This window comes from Salmo salar, chromosome ssa01 (assembly GCF_905237065.1).
Source record: "Salmo salar chromosome ssa01, Ssal_v3.1, whole genome shotgun sequence".
In the NCBI taxonomy this organism is placed as follows: domain Eukaryota; kingdom Metazoa; phylum Chordata; class Actinopteri; order Salmoniformes; family Salmonidae; genus Salmo; species Salmo salar.
Genome location: NC_059442.1, coordinates 130718478 through 130734476, shown reverse-complemented (window position 1 = coordinate 130734476; position 15999 = coordinate 130718478). Strand labels below are relative to the sequence as shown.

General features: G+C 40.2%; 9 protein-coding genes across 9 annotated transcripts; all 9 read right to left on the bottom strand.

Annotated features, from left to right (window-relative positions):
• Window positions 1-170: 170 nt before the first annotated feature.
• On the bottom strand, window positions 171-1065 carry LOC123725135 (heat shock protein 30-like). Its single transcript, XM_045689141.1, has one exon. The coding sequence runs from the start codon at window positions 972-974 to the stop codon at window positions 330-332; it is 645 nt and encodes a 214-aa protein (XP_045545097.1). The 5' UTR covers window positions 975-1065; the 3' UTR covers window positions 171-329.
• A 997-nt stretch (window positions 1066-2062) lies between these two features.
• LOC123725133 (heat shock protein 30-like) lies at window positions 2063-2996 on the bottom strand. The gene has a single exon (XM_045689127.1). The coding sequence runs from the start codon at window positions 2938-2940 to the stop codon at window positions 2296-2298; it is 645 nt and encodes a 214-aa protein (XP_045545083.1). The 5' UTR covers window positions 2941-2996; the 3' UTR covers window positions 2063-2295.
• An 864-nt stretch (window positions 2997-3860) lies between these two features.
• Window positions 3861-4833, bottom strand: LOC123725134 (heat shock protein 30-like). Its single transcript, XM_045689134.1, has one exon. It carries the CDS (start codon window positions 4736-4738, stop codon window positions 4094-4096), a length of 645 nt encoding a protein of 214 aa, XP_045545090.1. The 5' UTR covers window positions 4739-4833; the 3' UTR covers window positions 3861-4093.
• Window positions 4834-5755: 922 nt separating this feature from the next.
• LOC123725567 (heat shock protein 30-like) lies at window positions 5756-6624 on the bottom strand. Its single transcript, XM_045691883.1, has one exon. The coding sequence runs from the start codon at window positions 6535-6537 to the stop codon at window positions 5893-5895; it is 645 nt and encodes a 214-aa protein (XP_045547839.1). The 5' UTR covers window positions 6538-6624; the 3' UTR covers window positions 5756-5892.
• Window positions 6625-7550: 926 nt separating this feature from the next.
• LOC123725562 (heat shock protein 30-like) lies at window positions 7551-8464 on the bottom strand. The gene has a single exon (XM_045691849.1). The coding sequence runs from the start codon at window positions 8462-8464 to the stop codon at window positions 7820-7822; it is 645 nt and encodes a 214-aa protein (XP_045547805.1). The 3' UTR covers window positions 7551-7819.
• An 886-nt stretch (window positions 8465-9350) lies between these two features.
• LOC106598773 (heat shock protein 30) lies at window positions 9351-10340 on the bottom strand. The gene has a single exon (XM_014189781.2). It carries the CDS (start codon window positions 10262-10264, stop codon window positions 9620-9622), a length of 645 nt encoding a protein of 214 aa, XP_014045256.1. The 5' UTR covers window positions 10265-10340; the 3' UTR covers window positions 9351-9619.
• Window positions 10341-11282: 942 nt separating this feature from the next.
• LOC106600230 (heat shock protein 30-like) lies at window positions 11283-12162 on the bottom strand. Its single transcript, XM_045691777.1, has one exon. It carries the CDS (start codon window positions 12062-12064, stop codon window positions 11420-11422), a length of 645 nt encoding a protein of 214 aa, XP_045547733.1. The 5' UTR covers window positions 12065-12162; the 3' UTR covers window positions 11283-11419.
• A 786-nt stretch (window positions 12163-12948) lies between these two features.
• Window positions 12949-13925, bottom strand: LOC106598765 (heat shock protein 30). Its single transcript, XM_014189777.2, has one exon. It carries the CDS (start codon window positions 13860-13862, stop codon window positions 13218-13220), a length of 645 nt encoding a protein of 214 aa, XP_014045252.2. The 5' UTR covers window positions 13863-13925; the 3' UTR covers window positions 12949-13217.
• A 980-nt stretch (window positions 13926-14905) lies between these two features.
• On the bottom strand, window positions 14906-15894 carry hsp30 (Heat shock protein 30). The gene is given in 1 exon segment (NM_001140968.1): window positions 14906-15894. A coding segment is annotated over 1 exon segment (645 nt). The 5' UTR covers window positions 15834-15894; the 3' UTR covers window positions 14906-15188.
• Window positions 15895-15999: the final 105 nt, after the last annotated feature.

The window sequence follows — 15999 nt, the reverse complement described above, 5'->3', positions numbered from 1 at the left end:
TCAGGTTTATAGACATGTCATAAACATGATAGAATCAGAACATTTTTAGGAGAGCTTTTTGAAAATTGAGTTTATTGAAAATGTTCACAGAAAAATATCAGGCCAGTGAGCTTTTTGGAAAGTTAACTTTTGATGAGAAATAATCGTCATTATGCTGATATCCATTGAAGAGATTATAACAACTGCAATATTCTGTAAAATTGTATATTTTATTGATTAAATTTAATAGCATGTCATATTGATTGTTACAAGATATGAAATATAAATGCATGCTGTATCATAACATGAAAAAGATTTATTAGAAAATGTATCATCCAGTGAAATAAAAATCAGTCCTCATGTGAAATGGTGTTCTCTTGATTCTTCTGCGTGTCGGTGGTGCTTCCCTCTGTCTTTGACAGGAATTGTGGGGTTTTCACATCCAGGCTACAGTTGATGGGCACCACTCTCTCTGCCACCTCCTCCTCAGCAGATAATGGATTCTTTTGTGCCTGGATGTGGAGCTTCCCGTCATGAGCCAGGGAGCAGGTGACTGTCTCAGGATTCACCCGTTCAGGCAGATCAAACTCTTGTCTGAACTCTTGACATCTGTAAGAGTATGAGCCTTCCCCACCATCCAGCTTCTTCTCTGTCTTCCCACTGACTTTCAGCTTCCTGCCCACCTGCTTGACAGACAGCTCCTCTGGTGAAAAGTCTTTAGTGTCCAGTGTAAGGGCAAAGCCGTCTCCCTCCTTATCCAGCTTGTAGGAGACTGGTTGGATGGCCACAGAGGATGGGACATTGTCCAACTCTTCAAAGATGTGCTGCTGGAGTTTCTCCATCAGCTCCAGACTGCTCTTGATCTCCAGCAGGTTTCTCTGCAGTAGATCCCGCTGGCTGAGAAGAGGTCGGACCTCTGGCCATAGACTGCGCACAGGCCAGTAGAAGTCCGTCAATGGGCAGAGGGAAGACTGGAATCCTCGGGAACACAGCATCTTCAGTCAATGTTGAGTGTTGAGTCTTGTGTGTTCAGTGTTGGATATATTGGTTTCTGTCTCAGCAGGGGGACTTTCACAGCTTTTATATGCTGCCACTCGGAGCTCCAGTGTCTTCAGGAACTTTCCTGTCATTGCCACAGTTCTCCACTGGGTGACACACTGTAGGGAAGTGGTGACGTCACTCCAGCCAGCTTCTAAATCAGGAAGTTCAGTAACAAGCTGGATGGAGTCCACCGTCCTGAGATATTAGTGGTGCTGTACTTAAAGCAGGTCACCTTTTAATGGTTTCACTGATGAATGATTCACTTAACTTAAATATATTTATGACTTTTAAAAGTGTTTTGAACCATGTTGCTTTTCACATTTACGGTATTGATGGATCATTAGCAATGTATATTCTGTGACATGCAATAGTATCAGCAAAGTCAAAGAAAATTGGACAAAAGATCACAAGCTACGTTTTACATTTAATTTAATTTAAGTCATTTAGCAGACGCTCTTATCCAGAGCGACTTACAAATTGGTGCATTCACCTTATAATATCCAGTGGAACAACCACTTTACAATAGTGCATCTAAATCTTTTAAGGGGGGGGTTAGAAGGATTACTTTATCCTATCCCAGGTAGGGTTTTAAAGAGAGTTTTCACCACAGGAGTCAATGCAAGAGAGGTCAAAATATAATTGAACACATTCTAAAATAATCCAGTGAGAAATCATATTTTGGAGAAAAGAAATTCAGATTGTACAGTGTTATAAAATTTGTCACGTGTCGATTTTATGTTATTGTAATATTGTTGAAAACGGAAATTTTTTTGTCTGGCATTATGTTTGTCATATATTTTCTTCTGTTTTTTAATAACTAAAAATAATATTTTCTAGAAGGTGTGGAAACTATTCACTCACATTCAATGGTCTAAAACAGGACACTTGCTCAAAAAGGCCTACTTTTCAAATCCTGACAAGTTCACCTAACATTTGCTTTCAGAAGTCAGGTTTATAGACATGTCATAAACATGATAGAATCAGAACATTTTTAGGAGAGCTTTTTGAAAATTGAGTTTATTGAAAATGTTCACAGAAAAATATCAGGCCAGTGAGCTTTTTGGAAAGTTAACTTTTGATGAGAAATAATCGTCATTATGCTGATATCCATTGAAGAGATTATAACAACTGCAATATTCTGTAAAATTGTATATTTTATTGATTAAATTTAATAGCATGTCATATTGATTGTTACAAGATATGAAATATAAATGCATGCTGTATCATAACATGAAAAAGATTTATTAGAAAATGTATCATCCAGTGAAATAAAAATCAGTCCTCATGTGAAATGGTGTTCTCTTGATTCTTCTGTGTGTCGGTGGTGCTTCCCTCTGTCTTTGACAGGAATTGTGGGGTTTTCACATCCAGGCTACAGTTGATGGGCACCACTCTCTCTGCCACCTCCTCCTCAGCAGATAATGGATTCTTTTGTGCCTGGATGTGGAGCTTCCCGTCATGAGCCAGGGAGCAGGTGACTGTCTCAGGATTCACCCGTTCAGGCAGATCAAACTCTTGTCTGAACTCTTGACATCTGTAAGAGTATGAGCCTTCCCCACCATCCAGCTTCTTCTCTGTCTTCCCACTGACTTTCAGCTTCCTGCCCACCTGCTTGACAGACAGCTCCTCTGGTGAAAAGTCTTTAGTGTCCAGTGTGAGGGCAAAGCCGTCTCCCTCCTTATCCAGCTTGTAGGAGACTGGTTGGATGGCCACAGAGGATGGGACATTGTCCAACTCTTCAAAGATGTGCTGCTGGAGTTTCTCCATCAGCTCCAGACTGCTCTTGATCTCCAGCAGGTTTCTCTGCAGTAGATCCCGCTGGCTGAGAAGAGGTCGGACCTCTGGCCATAGACTGCGCACAGGCCAGTAGAAGTCCGTCAATGGGCTGAGGGAAGACTGGAATCCTCGGGAACACAGCATCTTCAGTCAATGTTGAGTGTTGAGTCTTGTGTGTTCAGTGTTGGATATATTGGTTTCTGTCTCAGCAGGGGGACTTTCACAGCTTTTATATGCTGCCACTCGGAGCTCCAGTGTTTTCAGGAACTATCCTGTCATTGCCACAGTTCTCCACTGGGTGACACACTGTAGGGAAGTGGTGACGTCACTCCAGCCAGCTTCTAAATCAGGAAGTTCAGTAACAAGCTGGATGGAGTCCACCGTCCTGAGATATTAGTGGTGCTGTACTTAAAGCAGGTCACCTTTTAATGGTTTCACTGATGAATGATTCACTTAACTTAAATATATTTATGACTTTTAAAAGTGTTTTGAACCATGTTGCTTTTCACATTTACGGTATTGATGGATCATTAGCAATGTATATTCTGTGACATGCAATAGTATCAGCAAAGTCAAACAAAATTGGACAAAAGATCACAAGCTACGTTTTAAAGAGAGTTTTCACCACAGGAGTCAATGCAAGAGAGGTCAAAATACAATTGAACACATTCTAAAATAATCCAGTGAGAAATCATATTTTGGAGAAAAGAAATTCAGATTGTACAGTGTTATGAAATTTGTCATGTGTCGATTTTATGTTATTGTAATATTGTTGAAAACGGAAAAAAATGTTTGTCTGGCATTATGTTTTTCATATATTTTCTTCAGTTTTTTAATAACTAAAAATAATATTTTCTAGAAGGTGTGGAAACTATTCACTCACATTCAATGCTCTAAAACAGGACACTTGCTCAAAAAGGCCTACTTTTCAAATCCTGACAAGTTCACCTAACATTTGCTTTCAGAAGTCAGGTTTATAGACATGTCATAAACATGATAGAATCAGAACATTTTTAGGAGAGCTTTTTGAAAATTGAGTTTATTGAAAATGTTCACAGAAAAATATCAGGCCAGTGAGCTTTTTGGAAAGTTAACTTTTGATGAGAAATAATCGTCATTATGCTGATATCCATTGAAGAGATTATAACAACTGCAATATTCTGTAAAATTGTATATTTTATTGATTAAATTTAATAGCATGTCATATTGATTGTTACAAGATATGAAATATAAATGCATGCTGTATCATAACATGAAAAAGATTTATTAGAAAATGTATCATCCAGTGAAATAAAAATCAGTCCTCATGTGAAATGGTGTTCTCTTGATTCTTCTGTGTGTCGGTGGTGCTTCCCTCTGTCTTTGACAGGAATTGTGGGGTTTTCACATCCAGGCTACAGTTGATGGGCACCACTCTCTCTGCCACCTCCTCCTCAGCAGATAATGGATTCTTTTGTGCCTGGATGTGGAGCTTCCCGTCATGAGCCAGGGAGCAGGTGACTGTCTCAGGATTCACCCGTTCAGGCAGATCAAACTCTTGTCTGAACTCTTGACATCTGTAAGAGTATGAGCCTTCCCCACCATCCAGCTTCTTCTCTGTCTTCCCACTGACTTTCAGCTTCCTGCCCACCTGCTTGACAGACAGCTCCTCTGGTGAAAAGTCTTTAGTGTCCAGTGTAAGGGCAAAGCCGTCTCCCTCCTTATCCAGCTTGTAGGAGACTGGTTGGATGGCCACAAAGGATGGGACATTGTCCAACTCTTCAAAGATGTGCTGCTGGAGTTTCTCCATCAGCTCCAGACTGCTCTTGATCTCCAGCAGGTTTCTCTGCAGTAGATCCCGCTGGCTGAGAAGAGGTCGGACCTCTGGCCATAGACTGCGCACAGGCCAGTAGAAGTCCGTCAATGGGCAGAGGGAAGACTGGAATCCTCGGGAACACAGCATCTTCAGTCAATGTTGAGTGTTGAGTCTTGTGTGTTCAGTGTTGGATATATTGGTTTCTGTCTCAGCAGGGGGACTTTCACAGCTTTTATATGCTGCCACTCGGAGCTCCAGTGTCTTCAGGAACTTTCCTGTCATTGCCACAGTTCTCCACTGGGTGACACACTGTAGGGAAGTGGTGACGTCACTCCAGCCAGCTTCTAAATCAGGAAGTTCAGTAACAAGCTGGATGGAGTCCACCGTCCTGAGATATTAGTGGTGCTGTACTTAAAGCAGGTCACCTTTTAATGGTTTCACTGATGAATGATTCACTTAACTTAAATATATTTATGACTTTTAAAAGTGTTTTGAACCATGTTGCTTTTCACATTTACGGTATTGATGGATCATTAGCAATGTATATTCTGTGACATGCAATAGTATCAGCAAAGTCGAACAAAATTGGACAAAAGATCACAAGCTACGTTTTAAAGAGAGTTTTCACCACAGGAGTCAATGCAAGAGAGGTCAAAATACAATTGAACACATTCTAAAATAATCCAGTGAGAAATCATATTTTGGAGAAAAGAAATTCAGATTGTACAGTGTTATGAAATTTGTCATGTGTCGATTTTATGTTATTATAATATTGTTGAAAACGGAAAAAAAATGTTTGTCTGGCATTATGTTTTTCATATATTTTCTTCTGTTTTTTAATAACTAAAAATAATATTTTCTAGAAGGTGTGGATACTATTCACTCACATTCAATGGTCTAAAACAGGACACTTGCTCAAAAAGGCCTACTTTTCAAATCCTGACAAGTTCACATAACATTTGCTTTCAGAAGTCAGGTTTATAGACATGTCATAAACATGATAGAATCAGAACATTTTTAGGAGAGCTTTTTGAAAATTGAGTTTATTGAAAATGTTCACAGAAAAATATCAGGCCAGTGAGCTTTTTGGAAAGTTAACTTTTGATGAGAAATAATCGTCATTATGCTGATATCCATTGAAGAGATTATAACAACTGCAATATTCTGTAAAATTGTATATTTTATTGATTAAATTTAATAGCATGTCATATTGATTGTTACAAGATATGAAATATAAATGCATGCTGTATCATAACATGAAAAAGATTTATTAGAAAATGTATCATCCAGTGAAATAAAAATCAGTCCTCATGTGAAATGGTGTTCTCTTGATTCTTCTGTGTGTCGGTGGTGCTTCCCTCTGTCTTTGACAGGAATTGTGGGGTTTTCACATCCAGGCTACAGTTGATGGGCACCACTCTCTCTGCCACCTCCTCCTCAGCAGATAATGGATTCTTTTGTGCCTGGATGTGGAGCTTCCCGTCATGAGCCAGGGAGCAGGTGACTGTCTCAGGATTCACCCGTTCAGGCAGATCAAACTCTTGTCTGAACTCTTGACATCTGTAAGAGTATGAGCCTTCCCCACCATCCAGCTTCTTCTCTGTCTTCCCACTGACTTTCAGCTTCCTGCCCACCTGCTTGACAGACAGCTCCTCTGGTGAAAAGTCTTTAGTGTCCAGTGTAAGGGCAAAGCCGTCTCCCTCCTTATCCAGCTTGTAGGAGACTGGTTGGATGGCCACAGAGGATGGGACATTGTCCAACTCTTCAAAGATGTGCTGCTGGAGTTTCTCCATCAGCTCCAGACTGCTCTTGATCTCCAGCAGGTTTCTCTGCAGTAGATCCCGCTGGCTGAGAAGAGGTCGGACCTCTGGCCATAGACTGCGCACAGGCCAGTAGAAGTCCGTCAATGGGCAGAGGGAAGACTGGAATCCTCGGGAACACAGCATCTTCAGTCAATGTTGAGTGTTGAGTCTTGTGTGTTCAGTGTTGGATATATTGGTTTCTGTCTCAGCAGGGGGACTTTCACAGCTTTTATATGCTGCCACTCGGAGCTCCAGTGTCTTCAGGAACTTTCCTGTCATTGCCACAGTTCTCCACTGGGTGACACACTGTAGGGAAGTGGTGACGTCACTCCAGCCAGCTTCTAAATCAGGAAGTTCAGTAACAAGCTGGATGGAGTCCACCGTCCTGAGATATTAGTGGTGCTGTACTTAAAGCAGGTCACCTTTTAATGGTTTCACTGATGAATGATTCACTTAACTTAAATATATTTATGACTTTTAAAAGTGTTTTGAACCATGTTGCTTTTCACATTTACGGTATTGATGGATCATTAGCAATGTATATTCTGTGACATGCAATAGTATCAGCAAAGTCAAACAAAATTGGACAAAAGATCACAAGCTACGTTTTACAAAGTCATTTAAGACGTTTATCCAACGACTTACAATTGGTGCATTACCTTATAATATCCAGTGGAACAAATAAATAGTGTAATTAGGGGGTAGAAGGATTACTTTATCCTATCCCAGGTAGGGTTTTAAAGAGAGTTTTCACCACAGGAGTCAATGCAAGAGAGGTCAAAATATAATTGAACACATTCTAAAATAATCCAGTGAGAAATCATATTTTGGAGAAAAGAAATTCAGATTGTACAGTGTTATGAAATTTGTCACGTGTCGATTTTATGTTATTGTAATATTGTTGAAAACGGAAAAATTTTTTGTCTGGCATTATGTTTGTCATATATTTTCTTCAGTTTTTTAATAACTAAAAATAATATTTTCTAGAAGGTGTGGAAACTATTCACTCACATTCAATGGTCTAAAACAGGACACTTGCTCAAAAAGGCCTACTTTTCAAATCCTGACAAGTTCACCTAACATTTGCTTTCAGAAGTCAGGTTTATAGACATGTCATAAACATGATAGAATCAGAACATTTTTAGGAGAGCTTTTTGAAAATTGAGTTTATTGAAAATGTTCACAGAAAAAATATCAGGCCAGTGAGCTTTTTGGAAAGTTAACTTTTGATGAGAAATAATCGTCATTATGCTGATATCCATTGAAGAGATTATAACAACTGCAATATTCTGTAAAATTGTATATTTTATTGATTAAATTTAATAGCATGTCATATTGATTGTTACAAGATATGAAATATAAATGCATGCTGTATCATAACATGAAAAAGATTTATTAGAAAATGTATCATCCAGTGAAATAAAAATCAGTCCTCATGTGAAATGGTGTTCTCTTGATTCTTCTGTGTGTCGGTGGTGCTTCCCTCTGTCTTTGACAGGAATTGTGGGGTTTTCACATCCAGGCTACAGTTGATGGGCACCACTCTCTCTGCCACCTCCTCCTCAGCAGATAATGGATTCTTTTGTGCCTGGATGTGGAGCTTCCCGTCATGAGCCAGGGAGCAGGTGACTGTCTCAGGATTCACCCGTTCAGGCAGATCAAACTCTTGTCTGAACTCTTGACATCTGTAAGAGTATGAGCCTTCCCCACCATCCAGCTTCTTCTCTGTCTTCCCACTGACTTTCAGCTTCCTGCCCACCTGCTTGACAGACAGCTCCTCTGGTGAAAAGTCTTTAGTGTCCAGTGTAAGGGCAAAGCCGTCTCCCTCCTTATCCAGCTTGTAGGAGACTGGTTGGATGGCCACAGAGGATGGGACATTGTCCAACTCTTCAAAGATGTGCTGCTGGAGTTTCTCCATCAGCTCCAGACTGCTCTTGATCTCCAGCAGGTTTCTCTGCAGTAGATCCCGCTGGCTGAGAAGAGGTCGGACCTCTGGCCATAGACTGCGCACAGGCCAGCAGAAGTCCATCAATGGGCTGAGGGAAGACTGGAATCCTCGGGAACACAGCATCTTCAGTCAATGTTGAGTGTTGAGTCTTGTGTGTTCAGTGTTGGATATATTGGTTTCTGTCTCAGCAGGGGGACTTTCACAGCTTTTATATGCTGCCACTCGGAGCTCCAGTGTTTTCAGGAACTATCCTGTCATTGCCACAGTTCTCCACTGGGTGACACACTGTAGGGAAGTGGTGACGTCACTCCAGCCAGCTTCTAAATCAGGAAGTTCAGTAACAAGCTGGATGGAGTCCACCGTCCTGAGATATTAGTGGTGCTGTACTTAAAGCAGGTCACCTTTTAATGGTTTCACTGATGAATGATTCACTTAACTTAAATATATTTATGACTTTTAAAAGTGTTTTGAACCATGTTGCTTTTCACATTTACGGTATTGATGGATCATTAGCAATGTATATTCTGTGACATGCAATAGTATCAGCAAAGTCGAACAAAATTGGACAAAAGATCACAAGCTACGTTTTAAAGAGAGTTTTCACCACAGGAGTCAATGCAAGAGAGGTCAAAATACAATTGAACACATTCTAAAATAATCCAGTGAGAAATCATATTTTGGAGAAAAGAAATTCAGATTGTACAGTGTTATGAAATTTGTCATGTGTCGATTTTATGTTATTATAATATTGTTGAAAACGGAAAAAAAATGTTTGTCTGGCATTATGTTTTTCATATATTTTCTTCAGTTTTTTAATAACTAAAAATAATATTTTCTAGAAGGTGTGGAAACTATTCACTCACATTCAATGGTCTAAAACAGGTCACTTGCTCAAAAAGGCCTACATTTCAAATCCTGACAAGTTCACCTAACATTTGCTTTCAGAAGTCAGGTTTATAGACATGTCATAAACATGATAGAATCAGAACATTTTTAGGAGAGCTTTTTGAAAATTGAGTTTATTGAAAATGTTCACAGAAAAAATATCAGGCCAGTGAGCTTTTTGGAAAGTTAACTTTTGATGAGAAATAATCGTCATTATGCTGATATCCATTGAAGAGATTATAACAACTGCAATATTCTGTAAAATTGTATATTTTATTGATTAAATTTAATAGCATGTCATATTGATTGTTACAAGATATGAAATATAAATGCATGCTGTATCATAACATGAAAAAGATTTATTAGAAAATGTATCATCCAGTGAAATAAAAATCAGTCCTCATGTGAAATGGTGTTCTCTTGATTCTTCTGTGTGTCGGTGGTGCTTCCCTCTGTCTTTGACAGGAATTGTGGGGTTTTCACATCCAGGCTACAGTTGATGGGCACCACTCTCTCTGCCACCTCCTCCTCAGCAGATAATGGATTCTTTTGTGCCTGGATGTGGAGCTTCCCGTCATGAGCCAGGGAGCAGGTGACTGTCTCAGGATTCACCCGTTCAGGCAGATCAAACTCTTGTCTGAACTCTTGACATCTGTAAGAGTATGAGCCTTCCCCACCATCCAGCTTCTTCTCTGTCTTCCCACTGACTTTCAGCTTCCTGCCCACCTGCTTGACAGACAGCTCCTCTGGTGAAAAGTCTTTAGTGTCCAGTGTAAGGGCAAAGCCGTCTCCCTCCTTATCCAGCTTGTAGGAGACTGGTTGGATGGCCACAGAGGATGGGACATTGTCCAACTCTTCAAAGATGTGCTGCTGGAGTTTCTCCATCAGCTCCAGACTGCTCTTGATCTCCAGCAGGTTTCTCTGCAGTAGATCCCGCTGGCTGAGAAGAGGTCGGACCTCTGGCCATAGACTGCGCACAGGCCAGTAGAAGTCCATCAATGGGCTGAGGGAAGACTGGAATCCTCGGGAACACAGCATCTTCAGTCAATGTTGAGTGTTGAGTCTTGTGTGTTCAGTGTTGGATATATTGGTTTCTGTCTCAGCAGGGGGACTTTCACAGCTTTTATATGCTGCCACTCGGAGCTCCAGTGTTTTCAGGAACTATCCTGTCATTGCCACAGTTCTCCACTGGGTGACACACTGTAGGGAAGTGGTGACGTCACTCCAGCCAGCTTCTAAATCAGGAAGTTCAGTAACAAGCTGGATGGAGTCCACCGTCCTGAGATATTAGTGGTGCTGTACTTAAAGCAGGTCACCTTTTAATGGTTTCACTGATGAATGATTCACTTAACTTAAATATATTTATGACTTTTAAAAGTGTTTTGAACCATGTTGCTTTTCACATTTACGGTATTGATGGATCATTAGCAATGTATATTCTGTGACATGCAATAGTATCAGCAAAGTCGAACAAAATTGGACAAAAGATCACAAGCTACGTTTTAAAGAGAGTTTTCACCACAGGAGTCAATGCAAGAGAGGTCAAAATACAATTGAACACATTCTAAAATAATCCAGTGAGAAATCATATTTTGGAGAAAAGAAATTCAGATTGTACAGTGTTATGAAATTTGTCATGTGTCGATTTTATGTTATTATAATATTGTTGAAAACGGAAAAAAAATGTTTGTCTGGCATTATGTTTTTCATATATTTTCTTCAGTTTTTTAATAACTAAAAATAATATTTTCTAGAAGGTGTGGAAACTATTCACTCACATTCAATGGTCTAAAACAGGTCACTTGCTCAAAAAGGCCTACATTTCAAATCCTGACAAGTTCACCTAACATTTGCTTTCAGAAGTCAGGTTTATAGACATGTCATAAACATGATAGAATCAGAACATTTTTAGGAGAGCTTTTTTGAAAATTGAGTTTATTGAAAATGTTCACAGAAAAATATCAGGCCAGTGAGCTTTTTGGAAAGTTAACTTTTGATGAGAAATAATCGTCATTATGCTGATATCCATTGAAGAGATTATAACAACTGCAATATTCTGTAAAATTGTATATTTTATTGATTAAATTTAATAGCATGTCATATTGATTGTTACAAGATATGAAATATAAATGCATGCTGTATCATAACATGAAAAAGATTTATTAGAAAATGTATCATCCAGTGAAATAAAAATCAGTCCTCATGTGAAATGGTGTTCTCTTGATTCTTCTGTGTGTCGGTGGTGCTTCCCTCTGTCTTTGACAGGAATTGTGGGGTTTTCACATCCAGGCTACAGTTGATGGGCACCACTCTCTCTGCCACCTCCTCCTCAGCAGATAATGGATTCTTTTGTGCCTGGATGTGGAGCTTCCCGTCATGAGCCAGGGAGCAGGTGACTGTCTCAGGATTCACCCGTTCAGGCAGATCAAACTCTTGTCTGAACTCTTGACATCTGTAAGAGTATGAGCCTTCCCCACCATCCAGCTTCTTCTCTGTCTTCCCACTGACTTTCAGCTTCCTGCCCACCTGCTTGACAGACAGCTCCTCTGGTGAAAAGTCTTTAGTGTCCAGTGTAAGGGCAAAGCCGTCTCCCTCCTTATCCAGCTTGTAGGAGACTGGTTGGATGGCCACAGAGGATGGGACATTGTCCAACTCTTCAAAGATGTGCTGCTGGAGTTTCTCCATCAGCTCCAGACTGCTCTTGATCTCCAGCAGGTTTCTCTGCAGTAGATCCCGCTGGCTGAGAAGAGGTCGGACCTCTGGCCATAGACTGCGCACAGGCCAGTAGAAGTCCGTCAATGGGCAGAGGGAAGACTGGAATCCTCGGGAACACAGCATCTTCAGTCAATGTTGAGTGTTGAGTCTTGTGTGTTCAGTGTTGGATATATTGGTTTCTGTCTCAGCAGGGGGACTTTCACAGCTTTTATATGCTGCCACTCGGAGCTCCAGTGTCTTCAGGAACTTTCCTGTCATTGCCACAGTTCTCCACTGGGTGACACACTGTAGGGAAGTGGTGACGTCACTCCAGCCAGCTTCTAAATCAGGAAGTTCAGTAACAAGCTGGATGGAGTCCACCGTCCTGAGATATTAGTGGTGCTGTACTTAAAGCAGGTCACCTTTTAATGGTTTCACTGATGAATGATTCACTTAACTTAAATATATTTATGACTTTTAAAAGTGTTTTGAACCATGTTGCTTTTCACATTTACGGTATTGATGGATCATTAGCAATGTATATTCTGTGACATGCAATAGTATCAGCAAAGTCGAAGAAAATTGGACAAAAGATCACAAGCTACGTTTTAAAGAGAGTTTTCACCACAGGAGTCAATGCAAGAGAGGTCAAAATATAATTGAACACATTCTAAAATAATCCAGTGAGAAATCATATTTTGGAGAAAAGAAATTCAGATTGTACAGTGTTATGAAATTTGTCATGTGTCGATTTTATGTTATTGTAATATTGTTGAAAACGGAAAAAATGTTTGTCTGGCATTATGTTTGTCATATATTTTCTTCTGTTTTTTAATAACTAAAAATAATATTTTCTAGAAGGTGTGGAAACTATTCACTCACATTCAATGGTCTAAAACAGGACACTTGCTCAAAAAGGCCTACTTTTCAAATCCTGACAAGTTCACCTAACATTTGCTTTCAGAAGTCAGGTTTATAGACATGTCATAAACATGATAGAATCAGAACATTTTTAGGAGAGCTTTTTGAAAATTGAGTTTATTGAAAATGTTCACAGAAAAAATATCAGGCCAGTGAGCTTTTTGGAAAGTTAACTTTTGATGAGAAATAATCGTCATTATGCTGATATCCATTGAAGAGATTATAACAACTGCAATATTCTGTAAAATTGTATATTTTATTGATTAAATTTAATAGCATGTCATATTGATTGTTACAAGATATGAAATATAAATGCATGCTGTATCATAACATGAAAAAGATTTATTAGAAAATGTATCATCCAGTGAAATAAAAATCAGTCCTCATGTGAAATGGTGTTCTCTTGATTCTTCTGTGTGTCGGTGGTGCTTCCCTCTGTCTTTGACAGGAATTGTGGGGTTTTCACATCCAGGCTACAGTTGATGGGCACCACTCTCTCTGCCACCTCCTCCTCAGCAGATAATGGATTCTTTTGTGCCTGGATGTGGAGCTTCCCGTCATGAGCCAGGGAGCAGGTGACTGTCTCAGGATTCACCCGTTCAGGCAGATCAAACTCTTGTCTGAACTCTTGACATCTGTAAGAGTATGAGCCTTCCCCACCATCCAGCTTCTTCTCTGTCTTCCCACTGACTTTCAGCTTCCTGCCCACCTGCTTGACAGACAGCTCCTCTGGTGAAAAGTCTTTAGTGTCCAGTGTAAGGGCAAAGCCGTCTCCCTCCTTATCCAGCTTGTAGGAGACTGGTTGGATGGCCACAGAGGATGGGACATTGTCCAACTCTTCAAAGATGTGCTGCTGGAGTTTCTCCATCAGCTCCAGACTGCTCTTGATCTCCAGCAGGTTTCTCTGCAGTAGATCCCGCTGGCTGAGAAGAGGTCGGACCTCTGGCCATAGACTGCGCACAGGCCAGTAGAAGTCCATCAATGGGCTGAGGGAAGACTGGAATCCTCGGGAACACAGCATCTTCAGTCAATGTTGAGTGTTGAGTCTTGTGTGTTCAGTGTTGGATATATTGGTTTCTGTCTCAGCAGGGGGACTTTCACAGCTTTTATATGCTGCCACTCGGAGCTCCAGTGTTTTCAGGAACTATCCTGTCATTGCCACAGTTCTCCACTGGGTGACACACTGTAGGGAAGTGGTGACGTCACTCCAGCCAGCTTCTAAATCAGGAAGTTCAGTAACAAGCTGGATGGAGTCCACCGTCCTGAGATATTAGTGGTGGTGTACTTAAAGCAGGTCACCTTTTAATGGTTTCACTGATGAATGATTCACTTAACTTAAATATATTTATGACTTTTAAAAGTGTTTTGAACCATGTTGCTTTTCACATTTACGGTATTGATGGATCATTAGCAATGTATATTCTGTGACATGCAATAGTATCAGCAAAGTCAAACAAAATTGGACAAAAGATCACAAGCTACGTTTTACATTTACATTTACATTTAAGTCATTTAGCAGACGCTCTTATCCAGAGCGACTTACAAATTGGTGCATTCACCTTATAATATCCAGTGGAACAACCACTTTACAATAGTGCATCTAAATCTTTTAAGGGGGGGGGTTAGAAGGATTACTTTATCCTATCCCAGGTAGGGTTTTAAAGAGAGTTTTCACCACAGGAGTCAATGCAAGAGAGGTCAAAATATAATTGAACACATTCTAAAATAATCCAGTGAGAAATCATATTTTGGAGAAAAGAAATTCAGATTGTACAGTGTTATGAAATTTGTCATGTGTCGATTTTATGTTATTGTAATATTGTTGAAAACGGAAAAAATGTTTGTCTGGCATTATGTTTGTCATATATTTTCTTCTGTTTTTTAATAACTAAAAATAATATTTTCTAGAAGGTGTGGAAACTATTCACTCACATTCAATGGTCTAAAACAGGACACTTGCTCAAAAAGGCCTACATTTCAAATCCTGACAAGTTCACCTAACATTTGCTTTCAGAAGTCAGGTTTATAGACATGTCATAAACATGATAGAATCAGAACATTTTTAGGAGAGCTTTTTGAAAATTGAGTTTATTGAAAATGTTCACAGAAAAAATATCAGGCCAGTGAGCTTTTTGGAAAGTTAACTTTTGATGAGAAATAATGGTCATTACGCTGATATCCATTGAAGAGATTATAACAACTGCAATATTCTGTAAAATTTTATATTTTATTGATTAAATTAAATAGCATGTCATATTGATTGTTACAAGACATGAAATATAAATGCATGCTGTATCATAACATGAAAAATATTTATTAGAAAATGTGTCATCCAGTGAAATAAAAATCAGTCCTCATGTGAAATGGTGTTCTCTTGATTCTTCTGTGTGTCGGTGGTGCTTCCCTCTGTCTTTGACAGGAATTGTGGGGTTTTCACATCCAGGCTACAGTTGATGGGCACCACTCTCTCTGCCACCTCCTCCTCAGCAGATAATGGATTCTTTTGTGCCTGGATGTGGAGCTTCCCGTCATGAGCCAGGGAGCAGGTGACTGTCTCAGGATTCACCCGTTCAGGCAGATCAAACTCTTGTCTGAACTCTTGACATCTGTAAGAGTATGAGCCTTCCCCACCATCCAGCTTCTTCTCTGTCTTCCCACTGACTTTCAGCTTCCTGCCCACCTGCTTGACAGACAGCTCCTCTGGTGAAAAGTCTTTAGTGTCCAGTGTGAGGGCAAAGCCGTCTCCCTCCTTATCCAGCTTGTAGAAGACTGGTTGGATGGCCACAGAGGATGGGACATTGTCCAACTCTTCAAAGATGTGCTGCTGGAGTTTCTCCATCAGCTCCAGACTGCTCTTGATCTCCAGCAGGTTTCTCTGCAGTAGATCCCGCTGGCTGAGAAGAGGTCGGACCTCTGGCCATAGACTGCGCACAGGCCAGTAGAAGTCCGTCAATGGGCAGAGGGAAGACTGGAATCCTCGGGAACACAGCATCTTCAGTCAATGTTGAGTGTTGAGTCTTGTGTGTTCAGTGTTGGATATATTGGTTTCTGTCTCAGCAGGGGGACTTTCACAGCTTTTATATGCTGCCACTCGGAGCTCCAGTGTCTTCAGGAACTTTCCTGTCATTGCCACAGTTCTCCACTGGGTGACACACTGT

Excerpts from the sequence above, each read along its gene's own strand:
- LOC123725134 (XM_045689134.1), bottom strand. The coding sequence starts at position 4,738 with ATGCTGTGTTCCCGAGGATTCCAGTCTTCCCTCTGCCCATTGACGGAC.
- LOC123725567 (XM_045691883.1), bottom strand. The coding sequence starts at position 6,537 with ATGCTGTGTTCCCGAGGATTCCAGTCTTCCCTCTGCCCATTGACGGAC.
- LOC123725562 (XM_045691849.1), bottom strand. The coding sequence starts at position 8,464 with ATGCTGTGTTCCCGAGGATTCCAGTCTTCCCTCAGCCCATTGATGGAC.
- LOC123725135 (XM_045689141.1), bottom strand. The coding sequence starts at position 974 with ATGCTGTGTTCCCGAGGATTCCAGTCTTCCCTCTGCCCATTGACGGAC.
- LOC106598765 (XM_014189777.2), bottom strand. The coding sequence starts at position 13,862 with ATGCTGTGTTCCCGAGGATTCCAGTCTTCCCTCAGCCCATTGATGGAC.
- LOC123725133 (XM_045689127.1), bottom strand. The coding sequence starts at position 2,940 with ATGCTGTGTTCCCGAGGATTCCAGTCTTCCCTCAGCCCATTGACGGAC.
- LOC106600230 (XM_045691777.1), bottom strand. The coding sequence starts at position 12,064 with ATGCTGTGTTCCCGAGGATTCCAGTCTTCCCTCTGCCCATTGACGGAC.
- LOC106598773 (XM_014189781.2), bottom strand. The coding sequence starts at position 10,264 with ATGCTGTGTTCCCGAGGATTCCAGTCTTCCCTCAGCCCATTGATGGAC.